The following is a 21,494-nucleotide window of genomic DNA, read 5'->3' on the forward strand; positions in this document are numbered from 1 at the left end:
CTGAGGCACAGAGAACTGAAACAATTTGCCCAAAGCCATCAGGCATCTGGCTCAAGGGTCCATGCTCTTAACCACTATACTTATGTACCATCAAACATACCATGTGACACAACTGCAAAAGATGTCAGAAAATCCTTGACCTTCATGATAATGATGGGGATCACAGAGACTTTTTTTAAGAAAGGAATACACTATACTCTATATGTGAGTAGCCTAACGTTTTTCTCAAAACTATATACTAATTTTAGAGGAAATGGCAAAATGTCTTAAAGCAACACATTCATGTATTCAGGAAATACTCACGTTCTAAGTCCAGCGTTTTCCAACACCAGTTCTTCCAGTCGATTGGACCTACTCACCACCCTCAAGATCTGTTCACAGACATCAGTGGACTATAAGAGAAAATATTCTTTGAGCATGTCATAAGTCTAAAAATAATCTCACGTCACTGTCATAAATCTATGCAGATGCGAAGTTTTTGTTAAATAAATCATTCATTCAACAAACTATGACTCAACATCTACTACTACACACCCTCACGATGAAGGTCCTGGGAATACAACGTAGAGGACAAGGTGTCTGCCTTCAAGAGTGTACCCTCCGGAAGGCAATCAGACAAGAAGGAAATACACAATTATGATAGAAAAACAGAAATATAGAAATAGAAAACTAGAAAGGCCATTTTTGGTAGTGCTATGGGCATACAGAGGCGTATCTCACCCAACCCTGGGAAAACCAAAAGGAATTCCCAAGAAAGGGATATCCAAAGTAACAAACTAAAGACTGAGTGGTTGCAACAATGGTGATGATGACAGTGATGAGGCTTTCCTTCCTGAGCTAAGCCCTTTACATGTATTTCGTTACAAAACTGTTAATTAAGTGTTATTATTCCCTTTTTGTAGATAAGAAAATTAGATTAAAGATGTCATGTGCTTTAAAAGGGAGGCTGAATAACCACTTGATAATCGTTAGGTATTATGATGTTCCTACTAGTAATCTCTAAACTAGGGTAAGGTAATAAGAAAGACTTCAGTAATTAATGGTCTCATGTTAATAAACCTCATGTTTACAAAAATTATGTAGTTGTAAACTTACATCTGTCAAAATATTTTAAATTCTTACGATATAATGTTAAATGAAAATGCATAAGTAAAATAAAATGTTTAATAAAGATTACAACAATTGAAATAGGTAAGCTATGTAGCAAAAGTCTTGAGGGGACTATGAAAAATGAAGAGTTGTGCCCTGGTAGAATTGTGCATAATTTTTTCTTTTAAATTTTTATTTATTTATGTTTTATATTTACTTATATCCTGCCTTATTCCAAAAGTAATTTAAGGTGGCTCCTGACCTTAAAATTATTTGGACATGAAAAAGCGATATTTAAATGTCATTATAATCTAGGGTCTATTTAAATCCTTTATATTATTTTAAAAAGAGAGAGAGAGAAATCATTTTGTGTCATGCATACAAATGTCAAAGCAGTTTCTTTTCTTAAAATACCACATAAAAGTATTATAGTTCTTTGATTTATCAGATCATAAATACCCAAGTGGGTTAACCATTATGGGAACAGTATAAAATATAGCAAAAGTTCTCCAGTCAAGTAGCCTTTAGAAAAACTGACTTGGAAAAACCACCAAGTCACCCAGCATTTAAGGCTGTTATAATTCTTCTGTGCTGCTTGATCCCACTGGGTCTATATTGTTGCTTTCACACTATTCCTGGGCTTCTAATGTGTCCCACAGATTGATGAGGGGAGAGGAAAATTAATTCCAAGTGACCCAATGCCTGCAATTTATATTATGCTGACAGTGGTGATTTTCAAAATGGTGACCCCTTATCAGTATAATTCTTCGCCTTACAATATACAACCAGGGGAACTGATCTTATTCTGTGTCGTCATGATAAAAAGTGATTACTCAGACATGTTTTTGCAAAGATTATTCTAATTTCCAGAAACAATCCATGGTATCATTACCGTTCCAAGGCTAGCTCAGAGCATCCAGAAAAGTAATTTACCAAAGCCAGGATGTAAAGCAGGGCTTTCATTTACCCATTGGGCATAATTACTGTAATAAAAGTTTTTTTTAAAAATGTATGAAAAGTGTGTCCAACTTTTCTTTAAAGATGCCAGTAGGGGAGAGGAGTAATACGTCGTTCGTGATTACATTAATTTTGCTACTTTTTATTAAGTGCCAACTACATGAAAAGCATTATTTGCTACACCAAAGAATATAAAGTGATGGACATTTTAAAGAGATACACACACAAACCTAGATAACAAGTAAATGTTACCATTACGTAGTCTTCCCCAAATGTCTACTTCATGTTCAGCACTACGTTTACAGATTTAGAGGAAATTTTTTTTAACGAATTAATACAATGACTCTCTAAGAGCTTGTATTTATTTAAAAATCAAATGTAGGACTTCCCTGGTGGTGCAGTGGTTAAGAATCCGCTTGCCAATGCAGCAGACACAAGTTCAAGCCCTGGTCCAGGAAGATCCCACATGCTGCAAAGCAACTAAGCCCATGCACCGCAACTACTGAGCCTGCACTCTAGAGTCCACGAGCCACAACTACTGAGCCCGCGCACCACAACTACTGAAGCCCGCACACCTAGAACCCACGCTGTGCAATGAGAAGTCACTGCAATGAGAAGTCCGCGCACCGCAACGAAGAGCAGCCCCTGCTCGCCTCAACTAGAGAAAGCCCGCACACAGCGATGAAGACCCAAACGCAGCCAAAAAAATAAAAATAAAATAAATTTAAAAATTAAGAAAATCAACTTTAAAAAAATTTTTAAAATAAAAAGTACAGTATAAAAACTAGAAGAATCACTATAAAATAACAAATGAACTAATTCAATAAAACTAATATGAAAATTTGGAACTAAGAGGAACCACGTACATTATCCAGCCCAACCGTATCATTTTTAAATGATTGAAAAAGACCCAATGATGCTCAATGACTTGCCTAAATTCTAAAACTGAGAGCGTTGAGCAAGACCTCAATTCTACTGCTAATTTAATGAGTCCAGAATCTTGGTCCTAATTGCATATTCAGCATATCTTCAAAAAAAAAAAAATCCCTCTATCCCTCCATTTAAATTCAAGATACTGACTGCTAACTGGCTTCATAAGATCAGCATAAAGCATATGTCATATTTTTCCTGTGGTACCTTAAGCTCAGGAGACTTCTACTGAGCGAGCAGCAATCTTAACAACCCAGAGAATTCATATAACTTGAGAGGAGGTTACTTCTTTTTACACTTCGTGTTTCAAAAAATTCACAGGAGGTGTAATGCCTTCCGTTGCCTCAAACAGACCAGGTGTTAGAAAATGTTCTGAGACTGCATACTGTAGAAGCCATCAAAAGGGAAAGTATCATTTTTTTTTCTTTTTTTTTTTAATTCCTCTTTTTGGCTGTGTTGGGTCTTAGTTGCTGCGTGCAGGCTTTCTCTAGTTGCGGCGAGCAGGGGCTACTCTTCGTTGGGGTGTGCAGGCTTCTTATTGCGATGGCTTATCTTGTTGTGGAGCACAGGCTCTAGGCGCACAGGCTTCAGTAGTTGCAGCACGCAGGCTCAATAGTTGTGGCTCACGGGCTCTAGAGCGCAGGCTCAGTAGTTGTGGCACACGGGCTTAGTTACTCGGCGGCATGGGGGATCTTCCTGGACCAGGGCTCGAACCCGTGTCCCCTGCATGGGCAGGTAGATTCTTAACCACTGCGCCACCAGGGAAGCCCCATTCTTGGTTTTTTTTAACTTTGAGTAACAAACATGGAAGAATTGCTAGTATTCTTTTTGAAAACTTGCAGAGAGATAGCCCAAAGACCATTTTTCATTTTTAAATACCAAATATTAAAACTATGCACGTTTGCATTTTTATGTTTAAATCTCAGTTAATAGATAAGCAGTGAGGGCAATCCTCAAATCCTGTCACTCCACTTCCTGCCATCCCGGGACACCCAAGAAAGCATATGAACACTTACACGCTTTGTCTAGCCAAGACTGAAATAATTAGGTGCATGTTTTCTTCCCTAAACATCTAAGGCAGTTAAAAGGAGATGCTGCCTGGGAGGAATAATGACAGAATGGCAGCACCAGTGGCCTGGTACTAATGATTTGGGACAACTTCCAAAAGTGGGATTTCCACAACCTCCTCACAGCTCTCTTGTGCCCCATTTTGAAAATCAGGTGCTTAGGTGAATGTCTGACTGAACCAGGAAACCTGACTCGGTAGCAAAGCATTGTTCTCTCTGATCCCACAATCCCTGGGCTAATCTACTTCTCATTCCTCAAAATGGCTCCCCTCGTGCATCTGGAATCTCTGCTGGTTCAGTCCTGCAAATGGTCCCCACCCCTGCAAACAGCAATGAGAGACTTCTGTTCCCAGGTCTCCCATCACGGCTGTTTGTTCCCTGGGAGGTCACCATCCATACCTCAAATCATCACTGACCTCAGACACCACCACCACCACCCCCCCGCCGTGGAGCTGATACAGTTTCCATAATTCACGCCCCCCCATTTGTTCATTTCTCAGCCTCTTTGCTAATCTGATTGTGACACGCCTGTAATACGTTAGGCATTGTTAGAATTTCTATACACATTATTTACTCATCTCAATAACCTGCAAAATAGTTATATTTCTATGTCCATTCATTCATTCGACAAACTCATTTGACATCTATTTATTAAACCAAGTTTTACTGTATAGCTATTGAGCCACAGATTCTGATAAGACATGAGCTCCAACTAGCTCACAATAATAGGGACGCAGGAAACAGAGGCCCTGGAAGGTCAAGTAATGTATCTAAGGTCACACAGCCTTGTAATAAGAGTCAGAATCTGAAACCCAGATTTGTGGGTTTCCAAGCCCACACTCTTTTTGTCTGCTGCATTGGCTCTTAATAATCCCCAAATGAGTTCTGCCTATGCTCATACCTATAACACCTTAAGCCACTCACACGCCAGGCAAGTTCAGAGAACCAGCAGGCTGGCTGCCAGCAAATCTCAACCCTCCACTTTCAATAGATCCATGTCTCAACCCAAATCCTGTCTCTTCACTTTTAAAATCTTAAACCCCCAGTTTCTATGACCTCTGAAAGGTGGAGGCTTGAATGTAAGAGTCTCCAATAAAACAACATCTAAATTATCTTCTGTGCTAAAATGAAGCAGCAGAAACCTAACTTATGGATAAGCATATGGCTGCTTTGAATTTGCAAAAAAAAAAAAAAAAAAAAAAACCCAACAGAGCATCTTATTTCCAATAGTAAAACAGACCAAAACTTTGGCTCCCCTATGCCTTATGAAAACTAACAGATTTCACTTTGATTTCATTTTGCTTACATATAAATCTGCCCAAAAACTCATCTAGAAAATTAATGCTAACTATCATAATTAAACCAGACCAACTCTACCTTAGCAACGTTTTCCTAAATTCTCAGGAAGGGAAGCTTTGTGGAGATGGAACACAAGATAGGAACATAAAACCTGCTATCCGCAGCTGTGCAAATGTAACTTTAATAGTCTTTGCCAACAGAATGAGTATGTACTGAAGGCTCCACTAAATGTGTCTTTCTGTTCATCCTCTAAAATTGCCTGAAGGAGCGGAAAACATGAGGAAGTACTTCTCTGAAGCATCTCACATTACAAACTTTATAAAATGGTCTGCAGATCATTTATAAAAAAATATCCCCCTAAGAAATAACATGTATGCAGCTCACCAGTGTGGTAGAAAAACAAATGTGTGTTGTGTTTTTATATAATTATCAGGTTTTTGAAATTCAGCAAAGCTAAGCAACATCTTCAATTACTTACCAGTTTTAGATCCTTAGAGGACAACTTAGTGAACCACTGATTGTATTCCAGAGCAGCAATGATAGGTATTAGGTCCCTAGAAGCAGAAATAACAAAATACATAAAAGTGCTCCTACAGTGGCCATATTGGCACTTGACTTTTTAATCCATGACATCCCAGTTTACCTGTTAATTTCTGTTATTTATAAGCACAACATTCAGCTATATCTATTTTGACCCCCAGACAACAATTAAATTCTCTAGGACAGATCTTCAGGATGATGTAAGCAGAATTCCTAAAAGTTGAAGGTAAATTACCTCTAGGGACTCTGATTCCTATTTCCAAAGAAAAAGAGGCTGGTAGCAGTGTTTGTTTTTAGAACCTCCTTACTCTAAGAGAAATCATACGTCTAATTCCATACTAACAGGTCCTATTTCTTTAGACCGCTCCTTCATAAATTCTTTCACCATCAAGTATATCATATGCTCTCTAGCTAGAGGAGTTTATACGGCAAGCAAGGACAGTATCTAGCCTGATAATAAGTGACATCGGATGGGATCCCCAATGCTTACTGGCAAGCATCCCACAACCATTTGGTACCTTGCTTGCAGTTCTTAGTACGGATTATACACATGAGATAGCCCAGGTGTTTTTTTGTCTTATGCTTCATGTAAGTTCTTCAGTCATAGAGTGAAGCTATTTGTATCAGAGATCTGCCACCACACTATTTTTCCAGACCCTAACTCATGCTCAAGCCAAAAAGCAGACGATTCACTACTCACCAAACATATGCAATTTCACAGTCAGAGTTATCTTTTACGACGGGGGAAGAAGGGTGGGGGGAAGGAATAGTCAGGGCGTTTGGGACTGACATGTACACACTGCTATATTTAAAATGGATAACCAACAAGGGGCTACTGTACAGCCCAGGGAACTCTGCTCAGTATTACACAACCTAAATGGGAAAATGTATAACTAAACCACTTTGCTGTGCACCTGAAACTATCGCAACATTGTTAATCAACTACACTCCAGTATAAAATTAAAAGTTACAAAAAAATTTTAAATCCATGCATCTTTCAATGCCTGTATCGTAATCCTCTCCTCTATTTAAAGTTCTCCCAGGTCACCACAACCAGCACAATATTTACACCTCTACTTAGCCTTTATTTTATTCTGTCTTATAGTATAGTTTGATGCTTAAACATCTACTCCTCATCACCCCAGGTTGTAAGTTCTTTGAAAACAACATCCCTGTCTATTTCAGCTTTGTGGCTTCAGGGAGGCCATATCAGTTTTACCCTCAGGGCACGACAAGCAGCAAATGAACACATTTTTACTGAAATAGAAATGAAAGGTAGAAGGTAGAAAGAGAACTGAAAATCACTATTATTTCAAGCTTCAAGGTACCAGGCCCCATGCTAGGCACTTTACATTTAAATCTCAAATAACAGCTCATTTAAATCTGAAAACAACGCTAGGAGGTATTATTATTTACATTTTACAGATGAAGAAATAGATGCTCAGAGAAATATAGTGAAACTAGGCCAAAGGGACAGAACTACAGTCGAAACCCAGCCTCTGATGCAAGTGTGTGTAGTTTTATCAGATTTGCTTTAAAAAGTGAAACAAGCATCCACAGGTGTCAGAGAAAACGCCAGGGAATTAGTCTTAGTCATGTGGTTCCACGTGCCATCTTTTCCACCGAAAAGCCTCTTTATTAACTTTGCTAAGTTTTAGATTAAAAAAAGAAGTTTCAGATTAAAAAACAAAAACAACAACTCTTCCCATAGTTGTTTTAGGGTCTCCACTCTCTCATCTCTTTCCATCGACCAAGGGCTCAGAACAAGTCCCGACATTTCTCCATGACATCTAATGACAGTTGCAGCTTCTCTGGGAGTAAATTCCACCTTATAATACAGGGCACCCCAAGCCCACGGTATCTGAGAGTTCTCACCTGTACTTCCCCATTCAGGAACTATGGCAAATCATTCTCATCTCATCTCCTTTTGTGGATTTAATGTCAAGTAGTGACTACACTTCAGAACCTCTTTATTGTGTATTTTGTTCTGTCACTTGATGTGACTTGAAGTACAGCTGGCTTTTGTCATATGAATTCATTTCCAGGAGTTGAAGGGCACATCAATAATAGAACCAGGTTTCACGTTAATGCGGTGGGTAGGACAGCATCATCTCTATATATGACATGCAAAAACCTTGAAAATAATATTCTGGTACACTAAAAGTCAAACCTAACACTTAATGACACCAGAAATGTTTGGAGTGCAATATTAAAAATATACAGCGTTACGGGTGCATACTTGTGTGATCAGAGCCAATGAGCGTAATTGGTAAAAACTACATATAAAATGATAGATATAAATGCTCACAAATATAGACACTGTGTTTTTTTTTAAGAAGAAAAGTATAGCAAAATGTTACGAGAATACCTTGCCTGGTGGTAGCATTAAAGATGATATGAATATTTTTCTAACAGAATTTTTGTACTATATTTCTAAATTTATCTATAATGATCCATATTCATAATCTAAAAGAATCATAAAAGTAAATGTTCTATGGATGGTGTAAATAAAATTTTATTATAGAAAAAATGTCCATGAAGATGATGGAGACGCGTGCATGCTGGCATGGTCCGCCCACCGTGTTTCTCTAAATTATGTTAATGCCTAGGCTTTTTAATGTTAAAGATAAATTAGAAAAGGACAAACATATACCATAATTCATTCAATAAACATTTATTTAGTACCTACTAAGTCCTAGGTAGGGATATTAGGGTCTGAGGATTAAGTGATGAGTAAGGGCAGCTCTCCAATGGTGGAGAAAGACCCCTCCTCAGCTATCTGCAGCACCATGGGAGACACGCTGAAAAGGGAGCATGTTCAAAGTGCCCTAAGAACACAGAAGGACATAAGCACTTCATCCTGGAGCAAATGGGGAAGGGTCCACAAGGCTTGAGAGATAGGAAGGGGCCAACCAGGCAGGGAAAACAGAAGAGAGTATTTCAAGTAATTAGGAAAAGCATGTACAAAGGCATGGGAACTCGAAAATGACCAGCAACTCCATCCATTCACAGATCCAGCAAGTGCCACCCACAGTGCATGAACCACTGCGTTGAGGCAACAATGAACACAGCAAGACAGTCCCTCCCCTTGTGATACTAACCACCCAGCACAGCCTCGCAGAAGGCTCAGAAAATAAAAGCAACTCTAATAGAGTGAAATAATCCCTCTGGCATAGGGGGAATATGAAGTACTACTGTGCAAATAAGAGATGTTAAAAAAAAAAAAAGCAGTCACAAAAGATTCTTATGGGAAGTTCGTGAGCCTTCTAGATGAGACACATCACCATCCCAGAAGAAATGGTCAACAGAGTAATGTATGGCTTAGTCAAAGAGTTTTTTTGTGTTTTTCTTTTTTTTCTTTTTTTGCTGTACGTGGGCCTCTCACTGTTGTGGCCTCTCCCGTTGCGGAGCACAGGCTCAGCGGCCATGGCTCACGGGCCCAGCCGCTCCGCGGCATGTGGGATCTTCCCGGACCGGGGCACGAACCTGCGTCCCCTGCATCGGCAGGCGGACTCTCAACCACGGTGCCACCAGGGAAGCCCAGTTTAAGAGTTTTTATATCTGACGCCAAAAGCAAAGAAAACAATGATACACTGGACTTTATCCAAGTCAAAAAGTCTTGCTCAGCAACAGATGCTGTTGAGAGACGGGTGAAACAACCATATTCTGGGAGACAATATTTGCAAATCCCAGTTCTGACAAAGGACTTGGTATTCAAAATGTATAAAGAACTCTCAGAAGTCAGTAATAAGAAACAATTAACTCAATTTTTTTCAAATGAGCAGAAACATCTAAACAGACGCTTCATCAAAGAAAATATACTGAAGGCAAATAAGTACATGAAAGATTTTCAAAATTATTAGCCATTAGAGAAATACAATTTAAAGCCAAAATAAGATGTCACTATATGGACTTTCCTGGTGGCGCAGTGGTAAAGAATCCGCCTGCCAATGCAGGGGACACGGGTTTGATCCCTGGTCCAGGAAGATCCCACATGCCACGGAGCAACTAAGCCCGCGCGCCAAAGCTACTGAGCCTGTGCTCTAGAGCCCGTGAGCCACAACTACTGAGCCTGAGTGCCAGAACTACTGAAGCCTGTGGACCTAGAGCCCGTGCTGCACAACAAGAGAAGCCACCGCAATGAGAAGCCCGTGCACGGCAACGAAGAGCAGCCCCCGCTCGCCGCAACTAGAGAAAGCCCGCGCGCACCAACGAAGACCCAACGGAGCCAATAAATAAATAAATTTAAAAAAAAAAAAAAAAAAAAAAAAAGATGTCACTACAAACCTACTGAATTGCTTAAACAAAAAAAAAAGTGACAATATCGGGCTTCCCTGGTGGCGCAGTGGTTGAGAGTCCGCCTGCCGATGCAGGGGACACGGGTTCGTGCCCCGGTCTGGGAAGATCCCACATGCCGCGGAGCGGCTGGGCCCGTGAGCCATGGCCGCTGAGCCTGCGCGTCCGGAGCCTGTCCTCCGCAACGGGAGAGGCCACAACAGTGAGAGGCCCGCGTAACGCATAAAAAAAAAAAAAAAAAAAAAAAAAGTGACAATATCAAGTGCTGACCAGGATGCAAAGCGACTGAAACCTCATACACTGCTGACGGGAATGCAAATGGCACACTCAAGGTGGACAACAGCATGACAGTGGCTTAGTAAGTTTTATGTACATTTACCACGATCCAGCAACCTCAATTCCGGGCATTCACCCAAGAGAAATAAAAACTTTTATTTACACAAAAGCTTACATATCGGGTTAGCCCAAAAGTTCCTTTGAGTTTTCCTATAAGATGTTACGGAAAAACCCAAACGAACGTTTTGGCCAACCCAGTAGTATTGCTGATAAACAGCTGTATTCATAATTGTCAAAAATTGGAAACAACACAGAGGTAGATGTCGTCCAGTGATGCTGTGTGACACCAGGTTAGAAAAGGTAATAATAATATGGCTGCTTAGCCCATTCTCCCTGTCTCCCTCTTCCTCTGATTTGGCCTCCCTTAAATAGAAAATACACAAGACACTACATAACTAATTTCATTTCTGAGAGTTCATTTTCCGGGACGGCTTTCTCAGAGCACAGTTATCAGTGAGCATATAAGCAAATCTTGGATAAATACTCAATTTGCATTCACACACGTCTCCCAACTGCTGTGCTGATGTCACCTCACTGCAGAGAACTCCCTGCACTTCCCTGACGGGGGTCTGTGTCACTCAGGAACAATTCTTGCCCATGTTTTCACTAAGTACTGCTTGTATCACATAATGATTATATTATACAATGTAGAAAGCTTTCCAAACACCCGTGCTAGTCATCTTGACTGATTTTCTCATGGTGGGAAGTGGGTAACAGCTTTTTGCCATCAGTTCATGGCATTTATTGTATATCCCACTATGGGTTTTTTCTTTTTTCTTTTTTTTTTTTTGCGGTACACGGGCCTCTCACCGTTGTGGAGCACAGCCTCCGGACGCGCAGGCTCAGCGGCCATGGCTCACGGGCCCAGCCGCTCCGCGGCATGTGGGATCTTCCCGGACCGGGGCACGAACCCGTGTCCCCTGCATCGGCAGGCGGACTCTCAACCACTGCGCCACCAGGGAAGCCCCCCACTATGTTTTGCTTTGACTTCCTAAATGACTCTTCATTACCACGTGACTTCTGACCTGAAGTTAGCCTTGAAGAGTTAGAGCCGTTGAGGGAAGCCTCTCCTGAGGCAACCTCACAACACAGTATTCTCATGTATGTTCTCATGTGACACTTCTACCATTTCCTTAAAATGGGAGTAAAAACCTTTCAAGACTCCAAACCCTGAAAAGGAAGAGCCAGTGTGAATAACCTGGAGGGCCACATGGCAGAGTTGTTTCTTATACTCTGCTGAACAGAGACAAGACAGTTCCTACCCCCTAACTTTTTACTGACGTAAACGTACTACATATAGAGTTGGTTCGTTGTTGTTGTTCGTCCAGCCTCTAGTTGGGGTTGGTAATAAAAGTTGGGATCCTTATTTCTCATTTCAGTTGACACCTTTGAATAATCCAAACATTCCCTTAAAACTCAAAAGAACCAAGTTTTTCGCTATTATCTTTCTAGAAGAAAATACCAGCATAAAACTGACAAGACAGAAGCAACATAGAAAAGACCATAAACTACTCTCTGAAATATCTAAAATTTTCTGTAATGTAGGGATTTTGTAATTCTAATCCTTTTTCTTTCAATTAAGAAAACTGGTCACTTCATATAGTTGTTCATTTAAAAAGAGGGTAAATCTTGTAGGATATAAAAATAGCAAGTATTTATTTAAACATTTTTATGTACTAGCATCAAGTGGTTTTTTTTTTTGCAGCACGCGGGCCTCTCACTGCTGCAGCCTCTCCCCTTGTGGAGCACAGGCTCCGGACGCGCAGGCTCAGCAGCCATGGCTCACGGGCCCAGCCACTCCGTGGCATGTGGGATCCTCCCGGACCGGGGCACGAACCCGCGTCCCCTGCATCAGCAGGCGGACTCCCAACCACTGCGCCACCAGGGAAGCCCCACGAAGTGTTTTAAATACATTAATCCATGTAGTCTTCACAGTAACTCCAGGAGGGAGGCACTGTCATTAACACCACTTTATAGATGGAGGCCCGCCCTCCTCTCCCAAGGCACAGAGAGGTTAGTGAGCTGCCCATGGTCACAAAGTTAGTCTGGACAGAGACAGGATTCAGACCCAGGCACTGTGACCTATGATCTGGTTGTCTTAACCACTGTGCCATCATCTCACTAATGGGTCAGATGCTTTCCACATTGTCAAGAATCTTCAACCTACTCTACAGGGGAATCCAGGGTGGCATATCCATGGGTTTTCAAATCAAAAATTTCAAACCCCTTTCATTACATTCAACCAACCACTTAGTTTCTAATTTGAAAGCCAACACTAAGATGTATTCTGAGGTGATTTCTTAAACAACGATTTTCCTCTTATTCCTTTGGACATCAAAAATAAACTAATATTTGGGGGCTATTAAAAGAAGTTAAAATGCAAAAACAAAGAAGTTGGCAAGCAATCTGGAGTCTAAATCACTTGCCAAATTCTTTGCCACTCTAGAGTCTAGATAATCTATTGAATTAGAATTTCTCACCTGATCTTTGTGATCTAGATGACTTGTAAGAATTCAATTTTTCCAGTTATTATTTTTGGGCCAAATTTCCCTCCTTACTCCTTCGCCCCCGCCCGCCTCCTCCCTGAAACTGTAAAAACACTGTGACTTTCAAATAGTGTGAAATACTCCAGGACAGTGTTAACGAACAAAAATGACTGACAGATTGGAAGGATGTCTAGCAGGCCCCATAATCTACAATGCAAGAAAAGCACAAAGGCACAGAGTAATAATCCAGTGAACAATATTGTGATTATCTGAGTGTGCCCACATACCACAGGATTGAAGAGTTCCCCCCAATAAATCTTACAAACATTTAAAGGCTCGAAGGAAACGTTTCACGCAAGAATACAGAGTTTTGCCACTCTGCTGCTTTCTGTGTACACACAATGAAATATGCTGTGTAGTAGAAAGGCTGGTAAAACTCAGAACCACAGCAGTCTGTTCCTGACATATTCATTTGATAGCCTTTCTGGGGATAATTTAGACTTTTCTCCTTTACATCTAGTTTGAAAATGGGAGTGGGAGAGCTTTCAAAGTTTTTAAATGTCATGGATACCAATCCTGCCTGATATGCTAATCTATATAGCTGTATGTTGATGTTCAGGGACATCAACATATAAATGCATACGTCTATATAAACGAGTTGGACCACTCACCAACTCTGACGATATGACAACCTGAAACACTTCCCAGATGAGGACATGCCAGAGGCCTAAAGGGGTATTCTCTAAATTTTTTGATCGTTCACTCCTAACTGAAACGTATTTTGAGCACACATCTCCCCCAAATCTGTGTGTTAATCTATAAATTATATACATGTGCTACTATATTAATATATTAGGCTCAGTTAAAAAAAAAAAAGCATACTCACACACATAAAATGGATAAGAAAAAAATAAGCATAAAACAAGTTCTACTCTTTTCTCCACATTCCTCAATATCTCATCATTTACTGTGTTCACCATACAGTCCATCTGACCCGGGCTGGAGACCATTGTTTTACAGAATTATTTACAGAAATTTAGGAATGGAAATAGAAGCTAATGCTTCTGATTCCACACTCCAAACTGCACTTCCTCCTTTTTAAATGAGAGCGGGAATAAAGAGAAGGAGCTTAGATTGGGAAAGAAGTAGACCAGTGTCTTCAGGACAACCTTGACACACATTAATCCACACTCCAAACTCTTCCCTGAAAGCATCAGGCACATGAATGTCACCTTGATGAGTATGAAATATGACAACACAGAAACATGAGTCTGAAGGGGATGAACTGCTGGCTGGGCTCTCATGAGCCAAGTTTAAGCTCGATGATGCATGTCACGGAGGCTTCAGAGGAGGGAGAGGATTAGCTCCTCTTAAAAATCTTCAGGGAACAAGAAAAATCGATGTAGTTAAAGCTATATATTCTCTTCTCCTCGGCACCACTACCTCTAACCTCATTGTTCCCTGCCACTCCAAATTACAGTGTAATTACATTTTTAACATGTCAGCTCACAGGCCACTGAGAGATCCCATGAGAAATGTATAACAAAGCCTTCTTCAATCTGTGCCATCTTTTCGGCCCACTGATACCTAAACTAGAATAAATTTTAAGAATACACTTAAATAAAATTTTGGAAGCTATAAATAATAACTGAATGGGCATTTTCCCAAGTACTTCCTAATTCCTATTCTCCTCCAGAGACTAACTGGATGGATCCAGGATGACCGCTGTCACCCTCATACCTGAATGCTTATTCAGCAACAACAGGGTACCTGGCCCTACATTTAATTCTGATAGAGCCATAGTTCGTTAGTTAGAATCAATTAATTCATTAATCAGTTACAGCATTCAAGTTGCTTATCAATCTACCTTGAAGCTCCTGGGCAGACCCTAAGCGGTCTAGTGGGGTAGCAGAATATATAGGAACAGAGAGGCTGGTCTACGGTGAAGAGAGAATAGCATGCTGGATGACTCTAAGAAGCCTCAATACAATGTGTATGCTTCTCTGTTTCTCAGGACATGAGGCTCTATAGGTCACGTGATATAACATGTATCATATCACTGGGCACGTCTCTGAAGAAGAGCAGATCCCAGGCAAATCAGAGGGTGAGGACATGAGTAAGGTCTCTGTGATGAGAACAATGACAAGGGCACTGCCCTGTCCCTAGATCTGCACCTTCTTCTAAATCCGTCCCTACGTGTGATGATGGGGTCACACAGAGATTACTGTTTCTTCCATCCCTGCGCTCCAGATGATAAAGCTGCCCAAGCCATGTTTGGTCCTCCCTGTTACTAGACCTGCAACATTAACATCAGTACCACACACATGACCCGGATCTCCCACTTTGTATCTGAGCTGGTCCTAGAAAACGGTCGTTACAAACCCCTGGGTGCAAAAAGACAATGAACTGGGCGAGTGAACTGAAAGAAACAGATGGAATTGCATAGGAATCCGGACAGGATTCAGCCCTGGATTGGAGTAGGTAACGCAGAGCAAAACTGGGTGCCATTACAGCAATACTTGCCAACTTGAGTATGGGGAAGAAAGTAACTGAGTAAATCTGATAGACTCTTAACACATTATTGACCGGGGCATTTCTGCAGAAACCAACACCTCTGGCCGTAATATACCTCTGGTCAAAAATGTGTCAAAACTTAAGCCGCTCAGCCTCCCAGGATTCCGATCTGCTATCCTAGAGCAGTTCAGTTTCCCTTGAAAAACCTTCACTCTGAGCCACTGGTTTGACTGCAGAGTATCAGGTCATACAATGTGAACAAGACAGAGAGAGCCCAGTCCCCATGGAACTTCCATCCTGGGAGCACTAATGACTTCAAGGACCCTTAAGGCATCTACCTCTGATGACTAAATACAATGGGGAGAAAAAATGGAATGAAAAATAAACCTTTGAATGATGGACAATCGGGAGAGCTTTCAGACTGACTATATGAAATGTGTACAGCTTTCTAGAAGGAAGTCTGCTGAAATGATCAACTTCAGGGACATCAACATATAAATGCATGCAGAATCTCATTTTAATTGTAAACAAAACTGCTTATTTGTATCTGAATTATGATCAAATAGAGATACATGGGAGCCACCTGCCACAGTGGGAAAAGTCATCAGTACATATAAGAACTATTGCCCCTATTTTCTAACAAACTCCAGCTCAACACACGGCCCATTTCATCTCTCCTCTTGCACCTCTAATTCCTCCGTTCCCTTCTCCCTAACTCATACCCAAATGAGAAAAATACAAACACAGGGTGTTGTAAAACCTCTCAAATGACCCCCATAACACTCAAATTCTGCCATTCTGAATCATTCCAAACTTCTGTGCCATTTAAGTACAGACTGTTCCTTCACGGGTAGGCATGCTCATTTTAACACAGAGAAATGTTCAGCCAATGTAATTTGTTGCAACTTGATTAGAAAAATACTATTAATACAGGCCATCTAACAGGACTGGGGGTAGCCTCTTTACACAGAAGCTGGCTTTAATTTTAACAGTAAGAACCATGGAAAAAAATTAACTCCTCAAGAAGAGGAGATAAACTTTAAAGATCTGGGTGATTAAGACAGACATCTGAAAAAAGCCAACTACTTAGGCATTAGCAGGAGAGATGACATCTAGAGCAGTGGTCCCCATTCTTATTAATCAAGCCCACTACAGTAAAAAAGTTTTCTAATTTTTTAGAAAAAAATACTCTAATTTTTAACATTCAGTTATTATATACAAAATATATCACTGTCATTATATATTATAAAACCAAGATAGAAATCTTAAAAGGAGTCAACAATAAAAATAAATAGAGGTTCTAATGTTTTTTGTAGCTCCTTTGGTTACATACATCCCACATAAGAAGCCACTGATCTACATCAAGAGTCAGCAAGCTACAGCCCACAACATATATATATATATTTTTTTAACCATTCTTTTTAAGGATTTTTTTTTTTTTTTTTGGCTGCGCCGGGTCTCTTAGTAGTGGCACGTGGGATCTTTGTTGAAGCACTCAGGCTCTTTGTCACGGCACGCCGGCTTCCTCTCTAGTTGAGGCGCCTGCGGACTCAGTACTTGCGGTGCGCAGGCTTAGTTGCCCTGTGGCATGTGGGATCTTAGTTCCCTGACCAGGGATCGAACCCGTGTCCCCTGCATTTGAAGGCAGATTCTTTACCAGTGGACCACCACAGAAGTCCCCACAACATATATTTTTGTAGATAAAGTTTCACTGAAACACAGTCACACTCATTCAGTTGCATACTGTCTAGAATTGCTTACAAGCTATAGCAGCAGTGATGAATGAGTGTAACAGTGACTGTCTCACAAAGCCTGAGATATTTACTATCTGGCCCTTTACAGAAAATATTTCCAACTTCTGATCTAGAGTCTCAGGAATAGAAAAGTCCTTCTAGCCCTTAACGAAGTAAGAAAGGCAGATGATGATAATCCACCCCATTAATGTGGTGTTCACTGATGAAATAAAAATTCTCCAGCTAGGAAATTAGGAAAAACCTACTCATGGGAAAATTCTAAGTTTTGACAGAGTTTCTCGATTTTACATAGTACTCTACATAGTTCAAGTAACTGTGTTTAGGAGCTTCTCTAGATATAGTTTAATCACCAAATTAAGCACAAGGGATTAACTGGAAAGTTTAGCACTGATGCCACGCATAATCTATTAACAGTGTAAAAATCATGAAGAGTATACGAAGGAAAGCTGGAGAAACACCTCAGGCTGCCCTATATGTCTTCACTCCTACAGACCAGCTGTTCTCCAAGTATGGTCCATGGACCCCTGGGGGACCCTGAGACTCACTTCGAGGTTCACAAGTTCAAAACAATTTTTATACTAATACTAAAACAAATTTGTCCTTTCTATCATGTTGACATTACATGGATGGTGCAAAAGCCATGGTGGCAAAAACTGTTGGTGTCTTAGCACAAAACAAGGCAGTAGCATCAAACTGTGCTAGTCATCAGTGTATTCTACATCACCACACAAACAAACATCAATTTCATTTAAGAATGTCCTTGATGGGACTTCCCTGGTGGTCCAGTGGCTAAGACTCTGCGTTCCCAATGCAGGGGACCAGGTTCGATCCCTGGTCAGGGAACTAGACCCCGCATGCCGCAGTTAGGAGTTTGCATGCCACAACTAAAGATCCCACATGCCGCAACTGAAGATCCCACACACGGCAACTAAGATCCGGTGCTGCATGCATGCATAAATAAATAAATAATTTTTTTTTTTTTTAAAAGAAAAGAAATCAAAGTGATCTGCCAGACTGGTGGAGCTTCAAGATGGCGGAAGAGTAAGACACGGAGATCTCCTTCCTCCCCACAAATACATCAGAAATACATCTACATGTGGAACAACTCCTACAGAGCACGTAATGAACGCCGGCAGAACACCTCAGACCTCCCAAGAGTCAAGAAACTCTCCACGTACCTGGGTAGGGCAAAAGAAAAAACAGCGACAAACAATAGGGACGGGACTTGCCATCAGTGGGAGGGAGCCGTGAAGGAGGAAAGGTTTCCACACACTAGGAAGTCCCTTAGCGGGCAGAGACTGCGAGTGGCGGACGGGGAAGCTTCGGAGCCACGGAGGAGAGCGCAGCCACAGGGGTGAGGAGGTCAAAGCAGAGAGATTCCCGCACAGAGGATCAGTGCCGACCGGCACTCACCAGCCCGAGAGGCTTGTCTGCTCACCCACCGGGGTGGGCGGGGCTGGGAGCTGAGGCTCGGCTTCGGTGGTCGGAGCGCAGGGAGAGGACTGGGGTTGGCGGCGTGAAAAATGCCTGCAGGGGGTTAGTGCACCACAGCTAGCCGGGAGGGAGTCCAGGGAAAAGTCTGGAGCTGCCGAAGACACAAGAGACTTTTTCTTGCCTCTCTGTTTCCTGGTGCGCGAGGAGAGGGGATTAAGAGCGCTGCTTAAAAGAGCTCCAGAGACGGACACGAGCCGCGGTTAAAAGCGCGGACCCCAGAGACGGGCATGAGACGCTAAGGCTGCTGCTGCCGCCACCAAGAAGCCTGTGTGCGAGCACAGATTACTATCCACACCCCGCTTCCGGGAGCCTGTGCAGCCCGCCACTGCCAGGGTCCCGGGATCCAGGGACAACTTCCCGGGGAGAACGCACGGCGCGCCTCAGGCTGGTGCAACATCACGCCGGCCTCTGCAGCCGCAGGCTCGCCCCGAATCCGTACCCCTCCCTCCCCACGGCCTGAGTGAGCCAGAGCCCCCGAATCAGCGGCTCCTTTAACCCCGTCCTGTCTGAGCGAAAAACAGACGCCATCAGGTGACCTACACACATAGGCGGGGCAAAATCCAAAGCTGAACTCCAGGAGCTGTGCGAACAAAGAAGAGAAAGGGAAATGTCCCCCAGCAGCCTCAGGAGCAGGGGATTAAATCTCCACAATCAACTTGATGTACCCTGCATCTGTGGAATACCTGAATAGACAACGAATCATCCCAAATTGAGAAGGTGGACTTTGGGAGCAATGATATATATATATATTCCCCCCCCCCCTTTTTCTCTTTCTGTGAGTGTGCATGTGTACGCTTCTGTGTGTGATTTTGTCTGTATAGCTTTGCTTTTACCATTTGTCCTAGGGTTCTGTCTGTCCGTTTTTGTTTTTTACTTAAAAATTTTTTTTCTTAATAATTATTTTTATATTAATAACTTTAATTTATTTTATTTTATCTTATTTCTTTCTTTTCTCCCTTTTATTCTCAGCCGTGTGGAGGACAGGCTCTTGGTGCTCCAGCCAGGCATCAGTGCTGTGCCTCTGAGGTGGAAGAGCCAACTTCAGGACACTGGTCCACAAAAGACCTCCCAGCTCCATGTAATATCAAACGGCAAAAATCTCCCAGAGATCTCCATCTCAACATCAAGACCCAGCTCCACTCAACGACCAGCAAGCTACAGTGCTGGACACCCTAAGCCGAACAACTAGCAAGACAGGAACACAAGCCCATCCATTAGCAGAGAGGCTGCCTAAAATCATAATAAGGCCACAGACACCCCAAAACACACCACCAGACATGGACCTGCCAACCAGAAAGACAAGATCCAGCCTCACCCACCAGAACACAGGCACTAGTGCCCTCCACAAGGAAGCCTACACAACCCACTGAACCAACCTTAGCCACTGGAGACAGACACCAAAAACAAGAGAAACTACAAACCTACAGCCTGCGAAAAGGAGACTCCAAACACAGTAAGTTAAGCAAAATGAGAAGACAGAGAAACACACAGCAGATGAAGGAGCAAGATAAAAACCCACCAGACCTAACAAATGAAGAGGAAATAGGCAGTCTACCTGAAAAAGAATTCAGAATAATGATAGTAAAGATGATCCAAAATCTTGGAAATAGAATAGACAAAATGCAAGAAACATTTAACAAGGACCTAGAAGAACTAAAGATGAAACAAACAACGATGAACAACACAATAAATGAAATGAAAATACTCTAGACGGGATCAATAGCAGAATAACTGAGGCAAAAGAACGGATAAGTGACCTGGAAGATAAAATAGTGGAAATAACTACTGCAGAGCAGAATAAAGAAAAAAGAATGGAAAGAATAGAGGACAGTCTCAGAGTCCTCTGGGACAACATTAAATGCACCAACATTCAAATAATAGGGGTCCCAGAAGGAGAAGAGAAAAAGAAAGGGACTGAGAAAATATCTGAAGAGATCATAGTTGAAAACTTCCCTAAGTTAATCAAGTCCAGGAAGCACAGAGAGTCCCATATAAGAAAAATCCAAGGAGAAACACGCCAAAACACATATTAATCAAACTATCAAAAAATACAAAGAACAAATATTAAAAGCAGCAAGGGAAAAAGAACAAGTAACACATAAGGGAATCCCCATAAGGTTAACAGCTGACCTTCCAGCAGAAAGTCTGCAAGCCAGAAGTGAGTGGCAGGACATATTTAACGTGATGAAAGAGAAAAACCTACAACCAAGATTACTCTACCCAGAAAGGATCTCATTCAGATTTGACGGAGAAATTAAAAGCTTTACAGACAAGCAAAAGCTAAGAGAATTCAGCACCACCCAACCAGCTTTACAACAAATGCTAAAGGAACTTCTCTAGGCAGAAAGCACAAGAGAAGGAAAAGACCTACAATAATAAACCCAAAACAATTAAGAAAATGGTAATAGGAACATACATATCAATAATTACCTTAAATGGAAATGGATTAAATGCTCCAACCAAAATAAACAGACTGGCTGAATGGATACAAAAACAAGAGCTGTATATATGCTGTCTACAAGAGACACATTTCAGACCTAGGGACACATACAGATTGAAAGTGAGGGGATGGAAAAAGATATTCCATGCAAATGGAAATCAAAAGAAAGCTGGAGTAGCAATTCTCATATCAGACAAAATAGACTTTAAGACAAAGACTATTACAAGAGGCAAAGAAGGACACTACATAATGATCAAGGGATTGATCTAAGAAGAAGATATAACAATTGTAA

General features: G+C 41.5%; 1 protein-coding gene across 3 annotated transcripts in view; it reads right to left on the bottom strand.

The window, feature by feature from the left end:
• The window catches only part of CARMIL1 (capping protein regulator and myosin 1 linker 1), a 317,501-nt gene that overhangs the window by 143,885 nt on the left and 152,122 nt on the right, over positions 1 to 21,494 (bottom strand). For all 3 annotated transcript variants that reach the window (XM_065884857.1, XM_065884856.1, XM_065884855.1), the window contains exons 9-10: positions 5,821 to 5,896; positions 304 to 392 (exon numbers count right to left, since the gene is read on the bottom strand). In XM_065884857.1, the coding sequence (XP_065740929.1) occupies positions 304 to 392; positions 5,821 to 5,896 (165 nt within the window). The remainder of the gene's footprint in view (positions 1 to 303; positions 393 to 5,820; positions 5,897 to 21,494) is intronic.

This window comes from Phocoena phocoena, chromosome 10 (genome assembly GCF_963924675.1).
Source record: "Phocoena phocoena chromosome 10, mPhoPho1.1, whole genome shotgun sequence".
NCBI lineage: Eukaryota > Metazoa > Chordata > Mammalia > Artiodactyla > Phocoenidae > Phocoena > Phocoena phocoena.